Source organism: Catharus ustulatus, chromosome 29, assembly GCF_009819885.2.
Source record: "Catharus ustulatus isolate bCatUst1 chromosome 29, bCatUst1.pri.v2, whole genome shotgun sequence".
Taxonomy (NCBI): Eukaryota; Metazoa; Chordata; class Aves; order Passeriformes; family Turdidae; genus Catharus; species Catharus ustulatus.
In genome coordinates this window covers 6255336-6278780 of record NC_046249.1, presented here as the reverse complement: position 1 = coordinate 6278780, position 23445 = coordinate 6255336, and the positions used below count along the sequence as shown (strand labels likewise).

At 43.3% G+C, this 23445-nt stretch overlaps 2 protein-coding genes across 4 annotated transcripts in view; one reads left to right on the top strand and one right to left on the bottom strand.

Annotated features, from left to right (window-relative positions):
• SPPL2B (signal peptide peptidase like 2B) overlaps positions 1-16986 on the bottom strand; it is a 34510-nt gene extending 17524 nt beyond the window's left edge. For 2 of the 3 annotated variants that reach the window (XM_033082506.2, XM_033082507.2), the window contains exons 1-8: positions 16832-16962; positions 7827-7946; positions 5584-5766; positions 3180-3269; positions 2682-2821; positions 1696-1838; positions 844-940; positions 573-689 (exon numbers count right to left, since the gene is read on the bottom strand). In XM_033082506.2, the coding sequence (XP_032938397.1) occupies positions 573-689; positions 844-940; positions 1696-1838; positions 2682-2821; positions 3180-3269; positions 5584-5766; positions 7827-7946; positions 16832-16888 (947 nt within the window). In that variant the 5' untranslated portion in view covers positions 16889-16962. Of the gene's footprint in view, positions 1-572; positions 690-843; positions 941-1695; positions 1839-2681; positions 2822-3179; positions 3270-5583; positions 5767-7826; positions 7947-16831 lie in introns of all 3 variants that reach the window. The other variant, XM_033082505.2, reaches the window with a different exon arrangement.
• An 18-nt stretch (positions 16987-17004) lies between these two features.
• On the top strand, positions 17005-23257 carry LSM7 (LSM7 homolog, U6 small nuclear RNA and mRNA degradation associated). Its single transcript, XM_033082508.1, has 4 exons — positions 17005-17097; positions 17257-17347; positions 18460-18531; positions 20848-23257. Exons 1-4 carry the CDS (start codon positions 17050-17052, stop codon positions 20988-20990), a joined length of 354 nt encoding a protein of 117 aa, XP_032938399.1. The 5' UTR covers positions 17005-17049; the 3' UTR covers positions 20991-23257.
• The last annotated feature ends 188 nt before the right edge of the window (positions 23258-23445 follow it).

The following is a 23445-nucleotide window of genomic DNA, read 5'->3' as shown; positions in this document are numbered from 1 at the left end:
TTCCAATACTGATCCCTCAATAGAGGAACCAAGAAGATGAACACAACGTGTATACATGGGGAAATTGGAATACCTGGGAGTGAGGTAAGAGGTAAAAAACCCCAAACAAAAACCAAAACACAACACTACACAAAAGATCCACCTCTAACAAAAGTGGTAAGAACATGCTACAATTAGGTACTACAGCAACACTGGGTACAGAGAATTACTGACTCATACAAGTAAGCTGAGAGAAACTAAAGATCTGACCATCTTACCAGTTCTTATTCTCATTAAGTTAGACAACTTGTGTCCAACTTTCAATGTCACTTCTGAAAAGCTGTCTAAAGTCAAAGAGATCACAATACTGACTGGGACTTAGAGACATTCAAGCTTAACCAGAGACAGTTTTCTGTAATTTAAATGAACAAGAAAAAGACAGAGTACATAAGGAACAGCTAAGAATTTCTGCCTCTACTTTTTTTTCCTGTCATTCCTAATTTCTGGATACATGTAGACTTCTGTGGATGTCAGTCACTTGTACTATAAAGCATATTACAATTTCTAGCATAGAAACTAAAATGTACACTTACTGATCTTCATTTCTGAAGATTCCCCAGATTACACTGACAGAGATACAAAATACTGCCAAGAGTAACATCCGGACCTGGGGACGCTTGTGAAAATAAGGCAAGTTGTTGTCTGGGATTCTGAAAAAGAAACACACCAAAGCTATAGTTGCCTATGTAGATAGTCTCTTCCTTTATAAACATTTTGAAGCATGAAGCTACCTTTTAAACCCCACACCTACCCAACAGTATAAAAACAAGTTTCCCTATTAAAATTTTGAAAGCTGCCACATACCTACACTTTCCCAAGGGGAATCTTCTTACGAAGGGAGACAGACAACTGTAAAGACCAATCGAGGCAGCCAGGCAGAATATTCCTATTATAACATAGACTGATGGGAAAAAAGTATTAGGTCCAAGTAGGAAAAGGCAAGAGATGCTTTTTTTGTATCCTGGCTGAATAAAGAACAGACCATCAATAAAACTAATGAGAAATAAGGCTTACATTTCAACAGTGAAAGGTAAATTCAGAGATTTAAATGACTGATTAGAACCGTGTTCTTTAAGTATCTAATTCTAGCTCCTTTTACTCAGGCATACTTTATGCAATACCTACTTAAATAAATCAAAACCTCTATCCTAATCTTCTTACAGTAAGTCATAAGCTTCAAAGGCAACCTATGGTGAAGCATTGATCTTCTCTTTAGGAGTACACAGGAACACTATAAGGGAATGTCAAAATCACTAAGCAGCAAAATGAATCAATACAGAAGGGATACATCAATAGAAAATTATAATCTTTATAAAGATAAAAAAAATTATCCTTGATCTTGACTTCAAATTGAACAATAATTGAAAAGAACAGGTCTGAGAACACCTTTAACAAAAATAAAAGGTGGAAAATACTAGGTCTGTATTTACTTAATCAGCTGTAATGTTTGAAAGGAGCTTTATGACCAACCTCACAAAAAGAGGGATTAGAAATCTAATCAGTGTATTTTCTTACAGTATTTTAAATCATACTGGGATTAAGACACATGACAGAAGAGAGATGTTTCATTATTATTTTCACAATAAAATGGTCTTTGAACAACATCAGCCTTGTGATATTCAAGATGTACCAATACAAATACAACCTTAAGAGTACCTAAGTGGTCATAGAAGAAATAAAGGAGGACGAGCATTGAGCAGCACATCACTACAAACACACAGATCATTATGGGAGTCACATCCACTGTTTCATCATCATGTTTCTCTGCCCCATCATCACGCTTGTGCTTCATGTACCTCCTGAAAGAGTAACACGGCTATGATCAGTTCACTCCCTCTGTAACAAAATACACAAGGATGCTGAATCTTCAGCAAAAAACACAAGGGGTTGAAAACATGTCACAAACACCAACGCCTGCTTTGATTCCCACTCAGGTCAGTGGAACACCACATTTTCCATGGAGGTATAAACATCAGCTGTATTGCAACGCATATACCAGTAACTGCTGCGTTAACTTATCTAAAGTACTATTTCATTTGCTAAAAACACAACTGAATCCTGAAAACTACCACAGAATAATTTACTAACTTCAGAAGAAATCCTTAAATTAGGTTGTGTATACAAAACAAATGTTAGAAATAAGTATGGCACAATGATCTCCTTCTCCCAGTCTCCCTTGCTGGGAAAAAGTAACCATAAAGTTTCATTTAAAAATTGGTAACAAACATAGCATTTGTTAGCCATCCAACCAATTTGGTTTGCACTATGCCAGTGAAAGAATTTTTTTTTTAAAAAAGTATTTTTGTGGTGAATTTTTACAAAAGCTCAAACAGGAAGCCTATTTATTACTTAATAATTTTCTTTCTGAGGTTTTCAAGTTTTTCAAGGTTTTCTTTTGACATGGCAAAATCCTAAAATTATCTACATGCAATTTATACTCCACTGATTTCCTATGGTGACCAAACCAATGCAAGGCTCAAGGCATTTCAAACATCACATCATCATTTTCCCATTCTGGCTACAGAGTCTCCTAACCTCACTAATAGAGCTGCCAGGTGATGCTTACACAAACACCATCTATTTTAAATTTTTTTTTTCTGTGAATAAATACAAGAAAACTGGCATACTGCAAAGTTACTCACTTTTTCACATCTCTGCTTCCTGCCCAGTAGCCTCCAATTGCAACAGTCCCCACGGCCATGACAAAGATAATCACCATGTTGTAGTCCAGCACAGGCTCATTTGGTGCATACATTGCCCCTTTCACTGAGCTGCCAAAACTCTGTGGAGGTAAATACAAGTTAGGAAGGACATCCACAAAACCACCTTAGCAAAGGTTCACTTCCTTAATTTTAACTAAGCAACCTCAGAATCAGGTTTTATTATAAACACCTAAGAGCCATCTATTGGCTCTTCTATTAGTGATATTTATTCCTAGCACCAGGCTGTATTTTGATTTTATTCCAAAGACTGAGAAATAACCTCCCTAGAGATTTGATTTTTTTTCCAAAACACAATAATACAATCTTCATTAATACATTCTCTACATATTCAAAGCTCTTAAGGTGGACTTAATACTGTTGAGCAGCAACTCATTTGTGTGAGATAATATAAATGAGAGCTTTTAGTATCGAGTTTACCTTGCCAATATCTAACATATCAGTATAGCTAAGCAGAGCCACAGGAATATCAATCTCTTCATATTGACTCCTATTACCTCCAGGAGGAACCTGAAAGACAGTTCAAACCAGGTAAAAATATGTTTATTTCTGCAAGTACTTCTAATCCTTCAAAAGGGTTAAAGCTGCAAATTCTGTTCCTGCTAATTTGAAAAATATTCCAGAAAGGAACTTACTAACAGCTAACACTCAAAAGTTAAAATATATGCCTGTTCCCAGTAAAATAAAAGTAATGTAAGACTGTAACAGCAGAATGCAGCAACCAAATTTCAAGCAGTATCAAGCACATCAGGGTCACAGGTTTAAGACTAGTGTGTGCCTCTAGTATCGACCATGACTCAAACCTACTAATTTTATTTTCAATACTACTAATTTAAAAATACATGCTGTTGATGCTCCAGCTAAATCTAAAGCACTAGATTCAGTGTGGTAGTACAATGGAATCACAAATCAACCTCATCCTTTGACTCCAGTATTTCATTTGGAACAAGTGTAATTCTGAGCCCTTAACCTGAATGTCACATGAGCTCTGTGCCAACTCTTCCCACTTAAATGAGTGCCTCTGGTTTCATTAATTCTTTTGTCAGATGTATGGTTTCTACACATAACTACGCAACAAACGTACAGTAATTTCACGACTATAAGGCGCACCCTTATGACTAAAATTTTTCCCTAAACCCAGAAGTGCGCCTTATAGTCCGGTGCGCCTTATCTGATCTACAAAGTTGCGAAATTTGCCACCCCGGAAGTGAGAGCTGCGAGGGGGGGCGGCGCCACGGGAGCGCCGAGTAGCCATGGTGGGGCAGCCCCGGGCAGCCCCAGGCACGGGGAGCAGCGCGGGCTGGAAGGCAGGGGGCGGCCCCAGGCGGCCCTAGGCACAGGGAGCAGTGCAGGCTGGAAGGCGGGGGGCGGCCCCAGGCGGCCCTAGGCACAGGGAGCAGCGCGGGGTGGAAGGCAGGGGGCGGCCCCAGGCGGCCCTAGGCACAGGGAGCAGTGCAGGCTGGAAGGCGGGGGGCGGCCCCAGGCGGCCCTAGGCACAGGGAGCAGCGCGGGGTGGAAGGCGGGGATGGCCCCGGGCAGCCCCAGGCACGGGGAGCAGCAAGGGCAGGAAGGCAGGGGGTGGCCCCAGGCACAGGGAGCAGCGCGGGCTGGAAGGTGGGGGGTGGCCCCAGGCGGCCCCAGGCACGGGGAGCAGCGTGGGCTGGAAGGCAGGGGGCGGCCCCGGGCAGCCCCAGGCATGCGGAGCAGCGCGGGCTGGAAGGCGGGGGGCGGCCCCAGGCGGCCCTAGGCACAGGGTGCAGCAAGGGCAGGAAGGCAGGGGGCAGCCCTGGGTGCCCCAGGCACCGGGAGCAGCGCGGGCAGGGAGGCGTTACTACTTTGTTACTTTGTTGTGCGCAGCGGCCTGAGCTGAGGGGCCACAGCACGATAGGGGCCAACGGGACTGCAGTGCTGGGGGCAGCGGCGCCACAGCTGATAGGGGCAGGCGCAGAGGTTGCGGTGCTGGAGGCAGCGGGGACACAGCCCGATGGGGGACGACGGGGCTGCAGTGCGCCGAGCCGAGCGAGGGATGGGAGGCAGGGCTGTTGGCGCCAGCGAGCCGAGCGAGGAACGGGCGGCAGGGCTGCTCCTCGGAGCCGCGAGGGGGAACAGCATGGTGCCACAACGGAACCGCGAGGTGGAACGGCACGGCAGCGGAGCCGATCTGAGCGAGGGACAGGCGGCAGGGCGGCGGCGCCACCGAGCCGAAACAAGGGACGGGTGGCATGGTGGTGGCGCCGAGCCCAGTGAGGGACAGACGGCATGGCAGGAGCGCCAAGCCGAGCAAGGGAACGGCACGGCAGCTTCGCGGAGCCACGAGGGGGAACAGCACCATGGCAGAACGGAGCCGCAAGGGGGAGGCGGGCCCGCGGCTGCGCCGAGCCGTGCCAGCCGGCACTGGGGGCGGGCGGGAGTGCCAGGGCCCACTGCACGGGGAGGGCGCCTGGGGCTGCCTTTGAAAGCCTACACCGATGTGAAAAATGCTTCCAAATTGAGCCCCTGCCAGTAAACTCCATGATCGCGGGTTTTCGTTACTAATTTGTTACTTTGTTGCGCACGGCACAGATCTTCGCGGCAAAAAAAAAGTGCGCCTTATAGTCCTGTGCGCCTTATCTGATCTACAAAGTTGCAAAATGTGCCGGCTCCCGGGGGGTGCGCCTTATAGTCCGGTGCGCCTTATGGTCGTGAAATTACTGTACATGCAGGAACACACGTGTGTTATTTACTTTAAAGAGGAACATCCATTATCAGCAATGTGCACCAAATACAAGATCATATCTAGCATCAGAGGAGAATCAGCACTATAGAAAGATAAAAAGCAACTTACCAGTCTTTCTCTACTAACAATCAGCAGCCCACGAGCCCCATTTATCTGAGCAAGCCTCACTTTCTCATAGAAAGTGCAATTTCCTCTCATCACCATGGGTATTTGATTATTAAATCCCCCATCGGGTACATCAGAAGGAGAACACAAAACAGATGCTGTCTGATCCTGCAGTTGCAAGAGTGACTGAAAAAAAAATATTTAAATACATATATATAACACAAAATAATAAAAGAAGTCAAGAGCAGAAGCCAGAGTTTCTAAAGAGTAATTTAAAACTTTCCAGTAATGGAGTGGTAAAATATTCTCAGAGCAACATGAAAGCTGAAACAGTGCTGCCTTCTCTATTATGTAGAGTCCTGCCTTGTTTCATCTTATTGTACAGAATTCTGCTGGTAATAAAATTTGGGATATGACCTTCACTTGCACTTATTTTCTTCAGCCTCATTGCTGTTCTGATGCACACAGCCAGGATGTGGGAGGAGTACAGCAAGATTTTATCTTCGTTGGGCTGGCAGAGTGGCAGGCTGGAATGATGGAGGTTATGAACAGCTATAAACCAAAACACAGGCTGGGGAAAAGTACAGAAGCATAGGCAATAAACTTCCATGTTGAAACTTACTGTATCCAGTGACCTGAGGTTTTGCATCCCAAGTATCTGAGTAATGGATTCTAAGCTACTTCTCTCACCACTTGTGATCGAGAGACTTTGTAAGCCTATCCCAATTCCTTAGTTTTAGCCCTCCTCAGACCCAAAGGCATCTAATCTGGTGTGTTTCAACAGGAACATCAGACACTTCAAGGTTTTAGAAATAATACTGGCATGAATTGTTCGTTGCAAAATCTAAACAACCACCAGCATCTTTGCCCAGTTCTCTTTGCAAGTTACCTGAAAACTGCAATTATCTACCAAACAACCAAGTTGTGCTAAGAGAAGCAGGTCTCAGCCCTTGCTGAGGTGAGCTGTTAGATTTGAGAAGAGTGAAGGTAAAGTTTTAACCTGAAAAAATTACACGTGGAACAGTTTGTATCAGAAATCCACAGGTACCCGATATATAATACCTGTGTAACAGACTCTACTGCTTTAGGAGGGAAAGGGAAGTGTCAGGATGTCAGTAGCTTCAACCTTATTCAGAAAACTGCTGTCTCCAGCCTGACCTCTAGAGACAGCAAAATGCTCCTAGCCACACTTCCTGGTTGTCCAAGTTCCAGAGCACAGAGCACAACACAATGCAGAGTGAGTTCAGAGTGGTGCACTGCACTGCCTCAGCTAATGAACTGTACTGCTGAAACACTGAAGGAAGAGGGGTAAGAATGTGAAAGAACAGAAAAGCAGGAAAGAACCAAGGAAGGATACAGGGACTGGGAAGGGATATAGCACACACTACCCAAGTATCTGTGCAAGCCATTCTGGACTACACTGGTTCCTGCAGAGTTATAGAGACATGACTCAAGTGAATTTTTATGAGACTGATTTAAACAAAGTGTCTACAGTACAGTCCCTAACTCTCCTAAGCATCACAGTTAGTAATGCATGTCCTGATTCACATTACACAGTCAGGGCAAGTGCAAGAGTTTATCAGCTGAGTCTATACAAGGCAAAGACAGCTACAGTTGCACTAAAGCCACCAGAAGTAATTGAGACTTGCTTACACATTGGTAAGGAACTCTAATAATTCTGTTGAGCACTCAACCGGCTGAATAAAATGAACCAAGTATCAATCAACGACATGTTCCCCTATTAGTATCTCACTCAAAGTGCATTTGCTGATTTCATCATTCAGTGCCAGTAACTTTTTCTCACAGAAAAAAGTGAAGAATTTACAAAGGTTTTCAGCTCATACAGCTTTGGATAATGCAGCAAAAGCTTGACACAGTTTATGACTTCTTAATCTTACACTGGACACTGAGAAAGCACTAAAGACCACATTTCACTATATAAGAAAAGCCATGTGGTATCTTCTTGTATCATGCTGATGTACAAACTCTCCTTTGCAAGCACAGATATGTGCCATTTTAATTTCACTGATCACATAATTGAAAAAGAGTATTTCTGTTTTGAACAGCAATAGTCATCATCTCTACACAATGCCTGGAAATTAACATTGCCATCCTAGCACTGCCTAGTGATTTTAAGAGATAAAATATTTTCTAAGCAGAGCAAACAAAGCAGTTGCTTCAAATCCTACTAATCCAAGTAAGAAATTTTTGATATAATTTTTGTCATCAGTTAGCTAGGTACTTACAGCTTTACCCAGATCATGTGGCAAATGGGCCCACTGAGAGTTGAAGAGAATACAATAGTCCTTTCCTTTACTGCTCCCCTTCTCTGAAAGGACATGTACCATCCCGTACTCACAGTACACCTGAAAACGTAACAAAAATTTCACAAGAATTTTAGGTTACATAAAACATCAGAAGTGAAAGGAGTAACTTGCTGTTGACTGTGCTGCTATGTATTTTTAAAGAAAAACATAAGAGTCTACAAAGTTTCTGTATTTGTGCAGAGAGTATAGTGGAACTTGTTATTATTTCCAGCATGCTTCAAAGAAAGACTTCAGATACATTACGCAGATTCCCTCCTACACAGCAACTGGTCAAAGAATCAAGTGAAACAATACTGGATGTGTATAAAGAAAAAAAAAATCAAAACCAACAAACCAAAAAGCCAACCTCAAACAACACAGCTAGACTAGTGCACATACATGCATACAAACACAGCAAGGGAAAGAAGCTGGACTAATGCAGAACAGATATGAGACTTGGAGTACAGTAATTTCACGACTATAAGGCGCACCCTTTTGACTAAAATTTTGCCCCGAACCCAGAAGTGCGCCTTATAGTCCGGTGCACCTTATATGATGTGCAAAGTTGCGACATTTGCCACCCCGGAAGTGTGAGCTGTGAGCCGTGGGGGGAGCCGGCAGTGCCACGGCAGCCGGGTGGAGGCGGGGCCTCAGCGAGCAACCACGCGGGGGGAGCTGGGGGCGGAGCCTCGCTGCACAAAAAAAATGTGCCTTATAGTCCAGTGCGCCTTGTATGATCTACAAAGTTGTGAATTTTGCCGACTCCCGAGGGGTGCACCTTATAGTCCGGTGCGCCTTATGGTCGTGAAATTACTGTACTCTGTTCAGCTCTGGGGCTCCCAGCATCAAGAGGACGTGGAGCTGCTGGAGCCAGTCCAAAGGAGGCCATGGAGATGCTCCAAGGACTGGAGCCCCTCTGCTCTGGGGACAGCCTGGGAGAGCTGGGGGTGCTCACCTGGAGAAGAGAAGGCTCCAGGGAGAGCTGAGAGCCCCTTGCAGGGCCTGAAGGGGCTCCAGGAGAGCTGGAGAGGGACTGGGGACAAGGGATGGAGGGACAGGACACAGGGAATGGCAGAGGGCAGGGCTAGATGGGATATTGGGAAGGAATTCTTGGTTGTGAGGATAGCGAAGCCATGGTATAGGGTGGCCAGAGCAGTGGGCTGCCCCATCCCTGGAAGTGTTCAAGGTCAGGTTGGATGAACAGACTGGCCTAGCTCACCCCATGCCAGGGGCCTGGAACTAGATGACCTCTAAGGTCATTTCATGATTCTATGAATAAGATACCAACTCCTGAAAGGACAGCCAGAAATAATGATCAATTCTAGATTTGCATCACTCCAAAACTCAACCTTGGACACCCTGGCTGAAGATGTGGCAAGATCCCATAGCAGCAACAACTCTTTTTCTGTCCTAGGTAGCACAAGTAGACTCTCAAGTCTACCTACTGCATTTACTAATCTCTGCTTCAATGACCAATTGTCACTTGTCAAAACTCCAACATCTGCAACAATATAACTAGTGAAGATTTCAAGGCTAAGATTTATAATTAAAGGCCTGTCCTAGGTCTGACTGGGATGCAGTTAATTTTCTTTATAGCAGTTGGTATGGTGTAGCATTTTAGTTTTGCGCCCAAAACAATGCTGATAACAAACTAATGTTTTAGCTATTGCTGAACAGCGTGCAGAGCATCAAGGCCTTCCCTATTTCTCACCCTGTTCACCCAGTGAATAGATGGGTTTGGAAGGAGTCATAACCAGGCAGATGACTCAACAAAGAGATATTCCACACCCATAGCATGTCATGTTCATTTTTATAAGGAGGTTAGCTATTTTTTGCATCACGTACATGTTAGAATTTTCTTGAAGAACTCCTGGAAACTGAGATAACAGAACCCAGATCCTGTAGTAACACAGAGGAAGAGAACAAGAACTACAGCAAAAAACCCCACAGTAACATGCAGCAAATCTACCAGTTTTAGGCATCTCAGTTGTGATACACAATATCTAACCTGCTTGTTCAGTGAACACACTACATCTAACTGCAAGATGTGCTGATTTTAACACAAATATTTTCAGCTTCCCATTCTTGCAAACAAATATGCAGCAAACACAATTTCTTTCTTATTTTGGTTATGTCAGATTGTAGTAGGCCATTTTCCAGCAAAAATGAAAGATCTGGGGGCTTGCAAATAGTACTAGAAACACTTCTTTAACACAGACTTTCTCACAACTCTTCTTATTCTTCATGATTAAGTCTGTTCTTTTATATGTCTACTCCTTTCCTTCCCTTTCCTGTATACAGTGACTCAATTTTGTGAGTACTAGATATATTCCTTATCTGCCACCCAAAAAGCTGAACCAAAATCACCTACAAGACTATATATATATATACACACATACATGTATGTATGTAAATATATACATAACCTGCAAAATAAAGTACTTTTGTGGAGTTCATGCAGTTGACTGTACCCCAAGTCCTAGTAGATGTTTACCCAGGGAATCAGAAAGCAGGAAGACAAAACAACTGTGGAAGTATGTACAAAATCCCTATCACTAGTGGTATTTTTCTTTAATTAGTGGTGACTTCATTCTCATATTAAGTGAGCCAAAATAATTCTAAATCCTCCCTGATCTTGGAAGTGGTTGAAGAAACACAAAATATATAATGAAGTCTGTTTGTACTGTCCTAAGGACTCTGAAATAAATCCTTCTGGCCATTTCTAAGAGGCAAACAGGTGCAATGCTTCTCTCTGACAAGAGGCTCTTGTCCTTGCCTGAACAAAAAGGCATCAGAGCCTCACCATCAGCCATCAAGTTCTACAGGACACTTCTGTGCTTCTCAGGGTAGCAACACTGGGGTTGTACGCTCTCTTGGGAGGACTGTCAGGCACCATCTCCACTCACTGAAATACTGTAAGTTAAGAAGTCTTCCCTTTATACAAAATACTGAACATCAGCTCCTCAGTGTGAAGTTTGCTCATATACCTTCTGTGACCATCTGGTCAGGTTTGAACATCACCACATTAAGAATTCAATTTCAGATTAAGATCTGACCAGCTGCTGCAAAGAGATTTTAATGCTTCAGATAAAAATACATTAAGATACAAAATAGTGCTCAGAAAGCAGGACAAAACCTAACTTTTAAAATGTAATTCAATTATACAAATCCACATCAAACCTTCTTTTTGAAGGATGGTCTTATTTGCTGTTTTTGAGCTTCACAGTGCTCTTACAGAGCAACTTCAATTGTTCAAGTAGTGCTGTCTGGTAATAGATTATAAAAGGACAATGCTGACAGCAAATCTTATCTGTATTTTAGCTTCATATAAGCTATGAGATAGTCAGGAAAAAATTGACCACATATTAAATGCTCAAAATACTATTTCAGCCCATTGATTTGGAAACTCAGGCCTTAGGAATATCAAACACTTTAATGTGACTGGATTCTTCCTATTGTAATTTTTGTCTTCCCAGAGCCCTCCATTCCTATTATAATGGAAAGCTTCTCCATTTTATCGAGGACACTCGTTAATCCTTACTAGCACTTAGCACTTGAAAGTTAGTTAAAAAACATACATAAAATATCTAAAACATGTACAATATATGATCTGGTTCTCATCTGAACTAGTCACACGTTTGATTTCTGATGGAACACTGTCATTCATAAGTAACCCCAGGACACAGGATGAGGACAAGACTATCAGTTCACAACCAGCAGCAGGTTCAACAAAAACCAAAACCAACCAACCAAAACTCCCTCAAACCAAACAATCAGGAACGCCCCCATTCCCTGCAACCATCTTATCTTTCTACCATCCCCCTTTGTGTCATACTGCTCTCTACCCACACACCCAACTCCTTCCTTTCCATTATTCCTTCTCTCTTTTTCCTGTCCAGCACTCAAGCAAAACCAAAGTCATTGACTGAAGGTATGTTTAATTGCTCTGCTTTCGCTTTCCCCACGGAAATCACTTTGTGATGATGATTGTGAAGAAACTTTGTTCTGGAGAGAAATATAACCTCATATCCATAACCATCACTGCTACTAATTAGAAAGTTGTGACAGACTAATTTGTCAACACCTAGTTTAACATTCATAACCTAAAAACACCAATGATTTGATAATTATGCAGTTACACTCTCACACATACACCTTACACATCTGTTTCTTCACACAGCAGCCAAGGAGCAAGATGCTAAAGATGACTGGAGCCAGCAGCAATGTCGTATCTTAACATGCTTGTTCAAAAATCCATGAAAAGAATCCATCACTCTAATTTCTCCCTCTTTATTTCAAACCCTACTATACAGAAGCTACCATTGCACCCCTAGAAGACACTCAGGGTAAAAAGACGTTTTTTGGAAAACTTTTGAGAATGGTTTGGGTTGGAAGAGACCTTTAAAAGTCACCTTGTCTAAACCCATGGCAATGGGCTGGGAAATCTTCAAATAGACAAACCCTCTTCAACCTGGCCTTGAACACTTTGAGGGATGGGGCAACCTTCTCCCCTCTGGACAACCTGTGCCAGTGTTTTACCACCCGCATTGTAAAATCACTCTTTAACACACAAAGGCAATGATGCCCAAAGGCAATGATGGCATTCTGCTGAAAGATGTCAGCAAAGTAGAAAAGAAATGTCATTGGAGGTAGAGATCTTTATATTTAGCTCTTCTGTATATAAATGTTCTTTTTAAATATATGCAGCAACTTTTTCCCTTTTTAATAACATTAGTGTTAACTAAGTCCTTCAGAACCAGTGACATTTGTCCCTGAAGCATGCTGATATGGGAGGTCACATTGATGAGCTCAATGCAGATTAAAGCCACTTGACCACAGTGCAAGTTTCCAAGACATCTGTGGAAAAAGGGAGATGCTACTGTGCATATGCTGTGAGGAAACAAGAACTCCAACTCCCTGCTAGAGTGGACTTATTAACTCCTATCTCAGGTATCCAACCATAATACCTAAACTACTTTCAACAGAAGCAAGTAAATTAGAAAAGTAACCTGCAGTTATTATCTTGAATTTTACTTTCCAGAGTAACAAGCATGCAAATACAGAGATGCAAATACAGTAACACACAAAAGACAAGAACAAAATAATGTTCCCTGCTTAGTGTACAGTTTAACTGGGCTTAGATAAACAAACAAAACATGGAGTATCTCAGTTTTGAATATCACACGTACAACTCTCTCCAAAATCTTCAGGCGGTTTCGCCGGAGCTAACTCCTGTAATTGAAGAGCTTTATGCATATGGGAAGCAATCAAGCTGTACAGTTAAAAGTTTTATATCTATAAGATACACGGCACACATCTTTAAAATAAGAGTAAGTACAGGGTGTGTTGCTACATTTCCGTGGAAATAACTATTACTGGAACTCAGGAATAATTCCTAAAAGGCACCCAGGAGACAGTTATACATAATGTTGTTTTCTGAGCTATTTAATGGATGTTCTTCAAAGAAGTATTAAGGGAGTAAATGTTCCTAATGTGAAGTGCTCAAAACATTTTAGAAGCTATGTGGATTTGTGTACCAAAAGCCAAATAAAAATCAAGCATGAGAGGAACTAAAGGCAATATGAGCAGGGTTAAAAGCAGAAGAGGGAACACTGAGTTCTAGAAACTCTGTGGAGAATATAATCTGTGGGTAATGTAGATTAACAGACATTTTTACAAAGCTATTATCAATTAGAATCAAAGCATAGTTATGAAGTTTTTTCTTTTCCACTTGGATGCGTCCAGTTTTGTTTTTATTCACGTCAGTAGGTATGGGACAACAAAAGCTCAAAGTAGTGCTGCTGCTGATGCATAGTGGCAACATTTATGACGATTACTTATTCCTAGAGACCACTTCATAACCAGGGTTAAACCCAGGAGAAAATGTCATCTCCTGTGCAGATCCAATACAATGTGCCTACAACCCCAAAGGCTCTTTTCCAAGTGTTTAGATATCAAGTCCAACCTTTTTCAAACACAGAAAAACAACAGCTGCTGTGACAATAAGGTATATTATAATCCTTGCTTTTTACTGACCCTATGGCTTAAAAAGCACACAATAGTGTGTAACTAACACAAAAGGTAGTGTTTTCTACAAAGCTGCAAAACTGGAAAAGGTTTTCACACAACAGAAATGTAAAATCTGAGGGCAGAATTTAAAAGACAAACATGCTAATGTAATGTTTGTTGTAATAGAAGGACATACTTGTTAGCTCTGAATCTCATCAGAACCTTCCACAGATTAATGCATGAAAGAGAAGAATATTCCCCATTTTCTTTGCTGTGCAAGTTTTTTTAGGTGAATTAATGTAGCTCAGAGGCAAGCACTTGGCCTGCAAGTTAAATGATGGAAGAAGGTGGAGAGGAAGAATTCAGTTCACCTGTATTTCAAGAAACTTCAGTGTGAGTGACTGAGCCAACTTAACACCTGTCTTGTTCGTTCCTCCCTGCCTCTGGCAACACCATCACCTGCACATCCCATACAACTCTTCTGCTTTCAATAGCTCTATTAACTGACCTGGTCACTCATGTCTCAGAGAGATTTCACAGATACTGGGAGCTGTGTTCTTTGAAGAAGGAATGAATGGGCTATCCTACACTCACAGCAGGTATCATGTGAGAGTCCCCAGGACGTGGAAAGTCATTCTTTCCCATGAACTGCACTGATCCATCTGCAGACCAGCGAAGCCGCACATAAGTAATACACTCCTTCAATAAACACTGTACAGTGCAGAGAGCTACATATTCATAATGCAATAATTCCAGGAGACTGAATTGTCAACCACCACCTTAATGCAGAATTTCAGACATTCTGTCCAATTCTTTGGACCCATCTCATAGAGTGCCCTAATTTAAAATACAAAGCAGTCACCTCAATTCAATATATTCTACTGAAAACTGCTATAGTGAAGGCCAGCTAGATCCAACACACTCGCTGCAGATCATGTTACTATGTTTGTCACTAGTCAAAGGCTCAGGTATCTGCTGTTGTTACATGACAACTGATGGGTAACAATGCCAAGGAATGGGAGAATTCAATGATATGTGAGAATTCAAATACCAAAGCAAGATCTAAGTGCAGATTGTACCTGGATCTATAAGATCACAACACTCTTAAACTGTTCCCAGATAAGGATCCAGATTTGGAAGAGTCATGCTTCACTAGGCAAGCTGATCCTTCTTCCTAATCAGAATATAGAAGCAAATGTGGACACTACGTCCTCTTGCTCCAGAGAAAATAAACAAACAAAACATTTCTATTATCCTGTTTCAAGGAGGGAGACAAATATATATGCTCACTAAGGCAAGAGTAAGGACTGAGAATGAGTACAGCGAGTGCACAGCAAATGCTCACAGCAGGTCCTGACAACTGCTGTCAGCTCTGTCCCCCAGAATAACTCCAGCCATCAGTCACAGGGGTACCAAACTAGGATGAGTGCAGCAGAGCACTCTTCTCTGCCTCAGGTTAAGGAGGATATACCACCCAAAACCATCCCAACAAGTGCAAGCACAAGAGATGCAGCAATAATGCACAATACGAGGTATTCAAGCAAATTTTTAAAACGCCAGCTTGGCTAACAGAAATATATTGGCAGCACACACTATATCCACTTTTCACTGCAGCAGCAGAACTGTTTCAGCAGCCTGGCCAGTCTGCCCAAGCTTACTGAAGTACATTAACACTTCCACTGCACAAATATTCCAAATGCTTACAGACAGAAATGTGCTGCAATGCATGGAGCTCAAGGCAAGTCAAGTACCCATCAGTGGACTATGTCACTTACTATCCTTCTGCACTGCTATGTGCTCACCTTCCCCAAACTGATGGATCAAACTGACTCCAGGCCAGTGTTTGACTCATTCTTTTTAATTTATTGATTGAATTATTCTTGTTAATTAAATCTTACTAATTTGTGGGGCCTACACTGGTACTACCAGTCCCTGTGAAGCATCAGTGAAGATGATCAGCGGAGATCATGGAGATCAGTGGAGAAAATGCAATGGGCATGCAAGAGCACAGTGAAGAGATACTGAAGATAAAAATAATGGATGGAAAAAGGGGATGGGGATACGGAAATAAAAAAGTTAGCTGACAAACAGACTACTGTGTAACTAAAGATTATTGACATAGAATCAGAAAGGAGACAGACTGAGAAGAAAGAAAAATTAGAGTTCCATGTTAAGATGTTACACCAGTACTATTCAAGAAGACATAGTATGCTCCAAATTACCTAATAGTCAAGAAGTTTAAATGACACATTATATGACATTTCAAATTTCCAGAACACAAAAAACCAAACTTAAACTGGAAAAGCGTGTAATTCAATTACTAGAAATCCATACTCTCCTCTATCAGGATTACATGCCTAGTTTGTAACATCCTTGGAAAAGTATCCCACAAAACTAATTATTATTTTAGCAATAACAATACAAGAGTCAAGACAGACTACACAGTCAGGGTTAGCAGAAATCCCTTCTTTTCTGCTGAATGCTTCCTCTCAGGGAGTCTGTCAGTCGGAATAAACCCGGAGTCGTTCCTGCGGGGACCCGGCCCGGGAGCTCGGCTGCGCTCCCCTCGCCTGCCTAGCGAAGATAATGGACTGGGTTCACGGGGACCCCGAAGTTTTAAGAACTACGAGGAAAAGGCTAGTTACTACGGAAAGAATAAAAAGTCTCAAACAACGCCGGACACACAGCTATATCAACACTGCCAAATCGCGGAGGGCAGGGTCCCCAGCCCTCTGCGCTCCGCTGCCTTCCTGCGGCCAGGGCTGGGCCCCGGCCTGAGGCGGGGGGGCTGCAGCACCCCTGAGCGCCCACGGGAGGCGGCTCCGGGCACGGACACGCCGCACAGTCCGCCCGGGCCCGGCTGCGCTCGCTCCCCACCCTCAGCCAGGGTGCCCGCGCGTAGCTCGGAGAGGGCACAGCCCGGCACAGCCACTGACCTGCGGCAGTAGATGCAGCAACAGCCAGAGGCGGAGCTGGGCCGGCCACGCCGCCATGCCGGGCCTGCCGCACCGCCGTCGCTTTGTTGCGACCTGGGCCGGGCCGGACCCTTCCGCACAGGGCACCCAGAGCCCGCCCCGGACGTCCCGCCCCACCGCCCCGAGCCGCCAACGGGCTCCGCCGGGGCGCGACGTCACTTCTGGCGGTGCCGAATGAAATGGCGAGTGGCGGTGGCGGTGGTGGCGGCGGCGCGGGGAAGATGACGGTGAGGAGCGGGGTATCTCGGGCGGCTCCCGCGGCGGCGCTGCTGTGCCTGCCGTGTACCCGCGTCCTGTCGCCGCGGGATCCCGCAGGAGCGGGATGTTCCGGCGCTGTGTCTCCGCGGATGGCGCGCTTTAACTGGGTCGCCTGTGCTCTGCCGTAGGATAAAGAGAAGAAGAAGAAGGAGAGCATATTGGACCTCTCCAAGTACATCGACAAGACCATCCGGGTGAAGTTCCAGGGCGGGCGGGAAGGTGAGCCTGGCGCGTGGCTGCGGCACTCCTGCTCACGCTGCTTTCCTGTTAAGGGAAGGCGAGGAGTGGCGGGGTGCTTTTACTTACTAGTGGTTGCAATTACTGGTGTGAAGTTTTTCTTGTTTGACTATTCCATTCATCTTCTGGGTACACTTTTATCTTTATGGCTTATCTGTGCGCCTCATACTATTAGTCTTTGAACAGCTCTATTTTGGCTGGTTTGTTCTTTGCTTTTTTTTTCCCCTTCGTTGCAAGGGTGCACTTAAAGGAACAAAGAAACATTTATGGATGTAACAATTTATACAACTGTTGTGCCTTTTATCTCATGACATGGTAAGCATGGCTGTCGGTCATGGTTCAGTACATGCCACCGTGCCTTTCCATCCGTCCATTCCCAGCTAGGAAGGTACGTCCCAGTGCAGCTGGTGCTACCCGCAGGCACTTGTTTGTCTGAGTTAACCATGTGCTGCATTTTAAAACTCCACTGGGTCCTAATGCTTATAAGGGTTTGGAAGTTACTTCAACTCCTTACTGACAAGTGTATCTGTCAAACTGAGAAGTCTCTCTGTGTGATTTTTAAGATATATTTAGCGAATAGTTTTGTGGAATCACATTCTCCATTAGGAAAAAGTGCTGCTCTATCTGCAGTGCCTTTAGCTTATGCTAAAGACATCATATGCCGGGAGGGCACCTCGAAGATGGAGTTTATGAGGAAAGAACTTAAAATATGGTCTTGCTTCATTTTTAACAATAACCTTTCATTAAGGATATTTATTTCATATTGGACTTGTCTTTTTTTTGTTTGTGCGACTTGTACTGATTTGTTACACAGTGTTCTTAAAGCACCCTTGAAACTGGCAAAAATGTTAGTGTCTTAAAGAACATTTTGAAGAATTGATTGAAAAGTCTGTAAGTTTTAATTGGTGAAATGCAGACCAGCTTTTGTGTACTTGCTGTTGATAAAGAGGACACTGTTTAATATCTCTGGCCCCATTTATTTGGCCTTGCCTGAAGGAGGGAACAGGGCTGGAGAACTAAACCTTTTGTGAAGTCTTGTGTTGCTGTATACCTTGTTTAGTGCTAATCATTGTTTTCTGTGTGGTCCTCAATAGCAAGTGGTGTCTTGAAAGGATTTGACCCTCTTCTGAACCTTGTGCTGGATGGTACCATTGAGTATATGCGAGGTAAGTAATATGCAGTCTTTGGAAAGGTTCTCCTTCCTGGGTGATTTTCTTGGCAGAAATCTTATACCTCTGTGAGTGAATAAGCAGAAACTGCAGATTAACATCACCCAAGCTGCTGCATGCTTGGGATAACTATCTTGTAAAGAAAGAGATAAGGTGACAGGTCTATGGGACATGACAAGATACACCCAAGATTCCTGAGGGAGTTGGCTGATATAGTTCCCAAGCTACTTTAAAACACTTAAAAAGTGATGGCAGTTAGGTGATGGGAAAGAGGAAAACATTGCACCCATTTTTCAAAAGGGTAGAAAGGAGCCTGGGAGCTACTGTCCTATCAGCCTCGCCTCTTGTGCCTGGGAAGATCATGGAACAGATCTTTCTTGGAGCTCTGCTAAGGCATTTGGAGGGCAGGGAGGTGGTTTGAGACATCCACCATGGATTTACTAAGGGAAAATGCTGTCTGACCAACCCAGTGGCCTTCTGTGATGGAATGACTCCATCAGTGGATAAGGGAAGTGTTTGCAGATGTCTTTTATCTGTACGTCTGTAAAGCTTTTGACACAGTCCCCCACAAGATCTTTTTCCCTAAATTGAAGAGAGATGGATTTGATGAGTGGTGGAACTGGTAGGATGGTCATATCCAGAGGGTAGTAGTCAATGGCTTATTGTCCTCGTGAACATCAATGACAAGGGGTGTCCCTCAGGGATCTCAGTGGGGCCAGTACTGCTAGTGTCCCTCAGTGACATAGACAGTGGGATCAAGTTCACCCTCAGCCTGCAGGTGACACACCTGAAGGATGGGACCATCCAGCGGGCCCTGGACAAGTTTTTGAAGAGGGCTCACAGGAACCTCATGAAGTTCAGCAAGACCCAAGTACAAGGTTCTACTCCTGGTTTGGGATAAGGCCTAGTATCAATCTAGGCTGGGGGATGAAGAGATTGAGAGCAGCCCTGCTGAGAGGGACTCAGACATGCTGGTGGGTGAAAAGCTGGTTGATACATGCTTGCAGCTTACAAAGCCAGCTGCATCCTGGGCTGCACCCCTACAGGACAGAGGGGATTCATCCCCAGGGAGGGGATTCTGCTTCTCTGCCTCACTCAGGTGAGACCGCACCAGCCCTGGGGAGCAATGTCAGGGGGATGTGCAGCTGCTGCAGTGAATCCAGAGGAGGCCACAGAGATGCTCCAAGCACTGGGCCCCTCTATGCTCCAGAGCCAGGCTGGAAGAGCTGAGAATGTTTCACCTGGAGAAGAGAGAGCTCTAAGGAGACTTATTGTGGCCTTTCAGTACCTTAAAGGACATAAAAGGAAGTGACAGGGAATGAATGCTTCAAGCAGGCCCTGTTGTGACAGGGCAAGTGGTAATGGGTTTAAATGGAAGTAGGGAGATTTTGATATAAGAGGGGGTTTTTTTAGCTATAAGGAAGAGCTTTTTTTTTTTTTTAATAATGAGGATGATAAAAACCACTGGGGCAATCTCAGAGGTTGTAGGTGCCCCATCGTTGGGAGCATTGAAAGATGGGACTCTGAGCAATTGGGTCTAGTTGCAAGGTGGCTGTACTAGATGACCTTTAATGATGATTCTACAGCAGAAGTTAGGTTAAGCCCATTCCCTGTGACAGAACATCCCTGGTAGTCCTTGCTTGAACTCCTCTGTAGTTGTCTCATTGGCTGCCCTTGTCCTCTAAAGCTTGACTAAAGTAGTGTCTTTCTCCTCTCTGATTGTATCATTTTAAAGGACAGTGGTTTTGAAGAGTAATCCTCTATCTGCTTAAAAGGGAATACCTGAAGCTTTGAATTTTCTCTTTTAAAAGAGTTTTAAAGTGTGTTATTTCTATTGAATATAGAGATATCTCATGGAAGAAAGAACTGGTTGATTTGTGTTTGTCTGTGCCGAGCCAGCCCTGTTTGGCTGGTCTGGGAATGGACTGGTGTTCTCTTCCCTAGTGCATTGAGAAGTCTGGGTTTTTTCCTGATATGCATTAATCTCCAAGTGTTTGTCTATAATGACATTTGAAATGGTATCAAGAGCTTTTTTTAATCACTTCCATCTATACTATTGGTTAGATGAAAGAGCCTTTGAATTCTTTAATAAATGTGTTCTGCTTTTTGTTGCATACAAGGCAAATTTCTTTATTGCCCGCTGTCAGTAAGGTCTTGAAAACATCAGATGGCACTGCTGCATCACCTGTGTACTGCATGTGTTTAATAAAACAAAGCAGTTGTGCCAGGAAAGAATACACGTGTCTGTGCCTTTTGAAGTGGATGGAATTTGGTTTCGTTTTCCTGTTCTAACTGTGGATTTCTGCTTTTTAGATCCAGATGATCAATTTAAATTAACAGAAGACACACGTCAGTTGGGACTTGTGGTTTGCAGAGGGACTTCTGTGGTTCTGATTTGTCCACAGGATGGAATGGAAGCTATTCCAAACCCTTTCATTCAGCAGCAAGATGGCTAATGCTTCCTTTGGATTGTCTCTGAAAACTTCAGGAGTGCAAGTCATGGGAGAAAATTGTCAATGTGTGAGAAGCTTCCTGTTTTGGGGGGTAGTTTGAATGTGTATTTGTTAGTGTAAAAAAAGTCAACTTTTATTTTTGTGGCTTTAATAGATGATGAGAAGATGGGGAATGTAAGAAGTATGTTCTTGTTTTCCTTCCACCCCCAAATAAGTGTGCAACTATGTTGTTTAGAGCTGACAGAAGATAACATATTGTCATGAATTGTCTGAGACCTTCTTGATCTTGTGAGTTTTGAAACAACCCCATAAAATTAGTTAAGAATGCCCTGAATATTGGTTATATTCTTTCCATTTTAAATACATTTAAATGTATTTAATCCAAATTAAAAACCTAAATACAATAAAGCATGTTTTTCTTCCTCTTAGATATCAGTACTCAGCTGGGGAAGCATTATGTTGTAGTCTTCTGCTGTTGAGTTCAGTCTCTTTTGTGCAGGAATATTACTTCCTTGTGTAGTGTCACCACCTTTACAAGGGATGTAGCCAAGAGGGTCTTTTTCAGCACGTGTTCCAGAACTGGTGGGCTGTGATTTGTGCATCAGCAGGCTCACACATTTCTACAGGATTTCTTGGAATTTTAGGGGAAGAATATTTAATACCCTAACATTTGTTCAATTGTAGGCGGTGTCTGGAAGAACTGCATATTTTTATATTGTAGCTAGCCACATGTGGTTTTGCTTGTTATAACTTGATTTGTAAGTAAACATTTTTATTTCTTTTATACTGCAGAAAATTCAAGATTTGAGGAGTTTTGAGTGAATAAAAACAAATTAATCTGTTTGTAAATGTCTGGTTTTTAGTCTGTAAAAGTGCACTGCAGCTGACATTACAGTTCTCCAGTCATAAATCTAAATTAAATTAGCTGAGGTGGTGCATAAACACTGCAGGATCCGGAGGGACCAGAGCAGAAGCATGCTTCAAACAGTTGATGGGAAAGGCCTGAGTGCGTCTTGTCCCTCTTCTGAGGCATTTTAAAGACTGCTTCTGCCACCTGCTCTTGGCTTTATAGAGGACCCTTTATGAGGAGGCTGTGAACAGAGTGACTTGTTTTGCTGGCAGTATTGTTCCTGAAGGTTGTCAAGAACACATGGCAAGTACAGATTGGATTGGTTATTTTGGCCACAGCATTGTTCTCCCATGCATAGCCTTTCCTGGGTCAGTTCCAAAATGGGTGGGTGCTATGAGTCAACTCCAGTTTGGTCAATCTGACTTCTAGGACGCTCTGAAACTGGGGACCGGGTGTCTCATGTGATATATTGCCTGTGGGAAGTTGGGTGTGTCTGGATTTTAATCTGGGGGCCCACATAGCTGTCTATAAAGTTACGTTACTCACAACCTAGTTTCTTTCTAATACTACAAAACTTTCTGGTGAAACTGCACAATTCAAAAGGGAATCCTTATTTAGAGTGTGAGGAGTAGAATTTCTTGCCATCAGCCTGAGCAGAGTTTTGAACTGTTCTTTAGGTGGGTGAAAGATTGCTGCTGTTGATGCTAAAAACATGTTGCACTATCTTTATGCTCTAAGTATAGCATCAGAAGCAGACCTGCTGGGGCTCTCTGGGGTAGGTTCTGGACTCTCAGTGCTGGGAGATGTGCCTGGAGCCATGGGTCAAGTGTGTAAACTGGAGAGGGGCACATTCCCAACATTTCCTGCTCAGGTGGTTGGTTGCTTGGTCATTGTTGTGAGCTGCATATCTCCTTTTCTGCAGCACAGACTTTGAGGTTATACTTGGAAGTGAAGTACCTGAAGAATATGAAAATGATAGGGGACGGACATTTTAGCAGGCCCTGTTGTGACAAGATAAAGCGTAATGGTTTAAGCTAAAAGAGGGATGATCCAGACTGGAAATAAGTTTTATGATGAGCATGGAGAGGCCCTGGCACAGCTTCTGTTTGCTGAGCTCTGCCAAGAACTGGGAGTGAGTCTTGCTGGTATGGGCTCTTTGGGTAAGGGACTCTACTTCAAGGTCACTATGCAAATCTCTTCATGTTTTCCCTTTGGAAAAAATCACTATGGCATTAGCTGTTGCTTGTCCTCCATCTGTATTTATTTAGTGCATTTAGATTGAGCATGACTGAACATGGGAAACCATATGGGTTTGAATGGGGGCTTACTTCGTCTTCTCATACTGAAGTGTAAAGTTAGTTACATAATAGAAACTGTAATCACTTTGGTATTTGATTAAACTTGAACTAATGAAAGATGAGGTAATGGTTGCTTTTTTCCAAATGGGTTTGATGTTTTCTATAACTTTTTGATATTTACTCAGTGCTTAGGAATCTTTTGGTTGTTTCTCCTGTTTTTTCTTTCTAGCCCAGGCTCTTCACTTGGCTAACAGCTCCCCTTATTTGCTATAGCCTTACCTAGTAAAAGTAGATGCCAGTCGAATCTGCT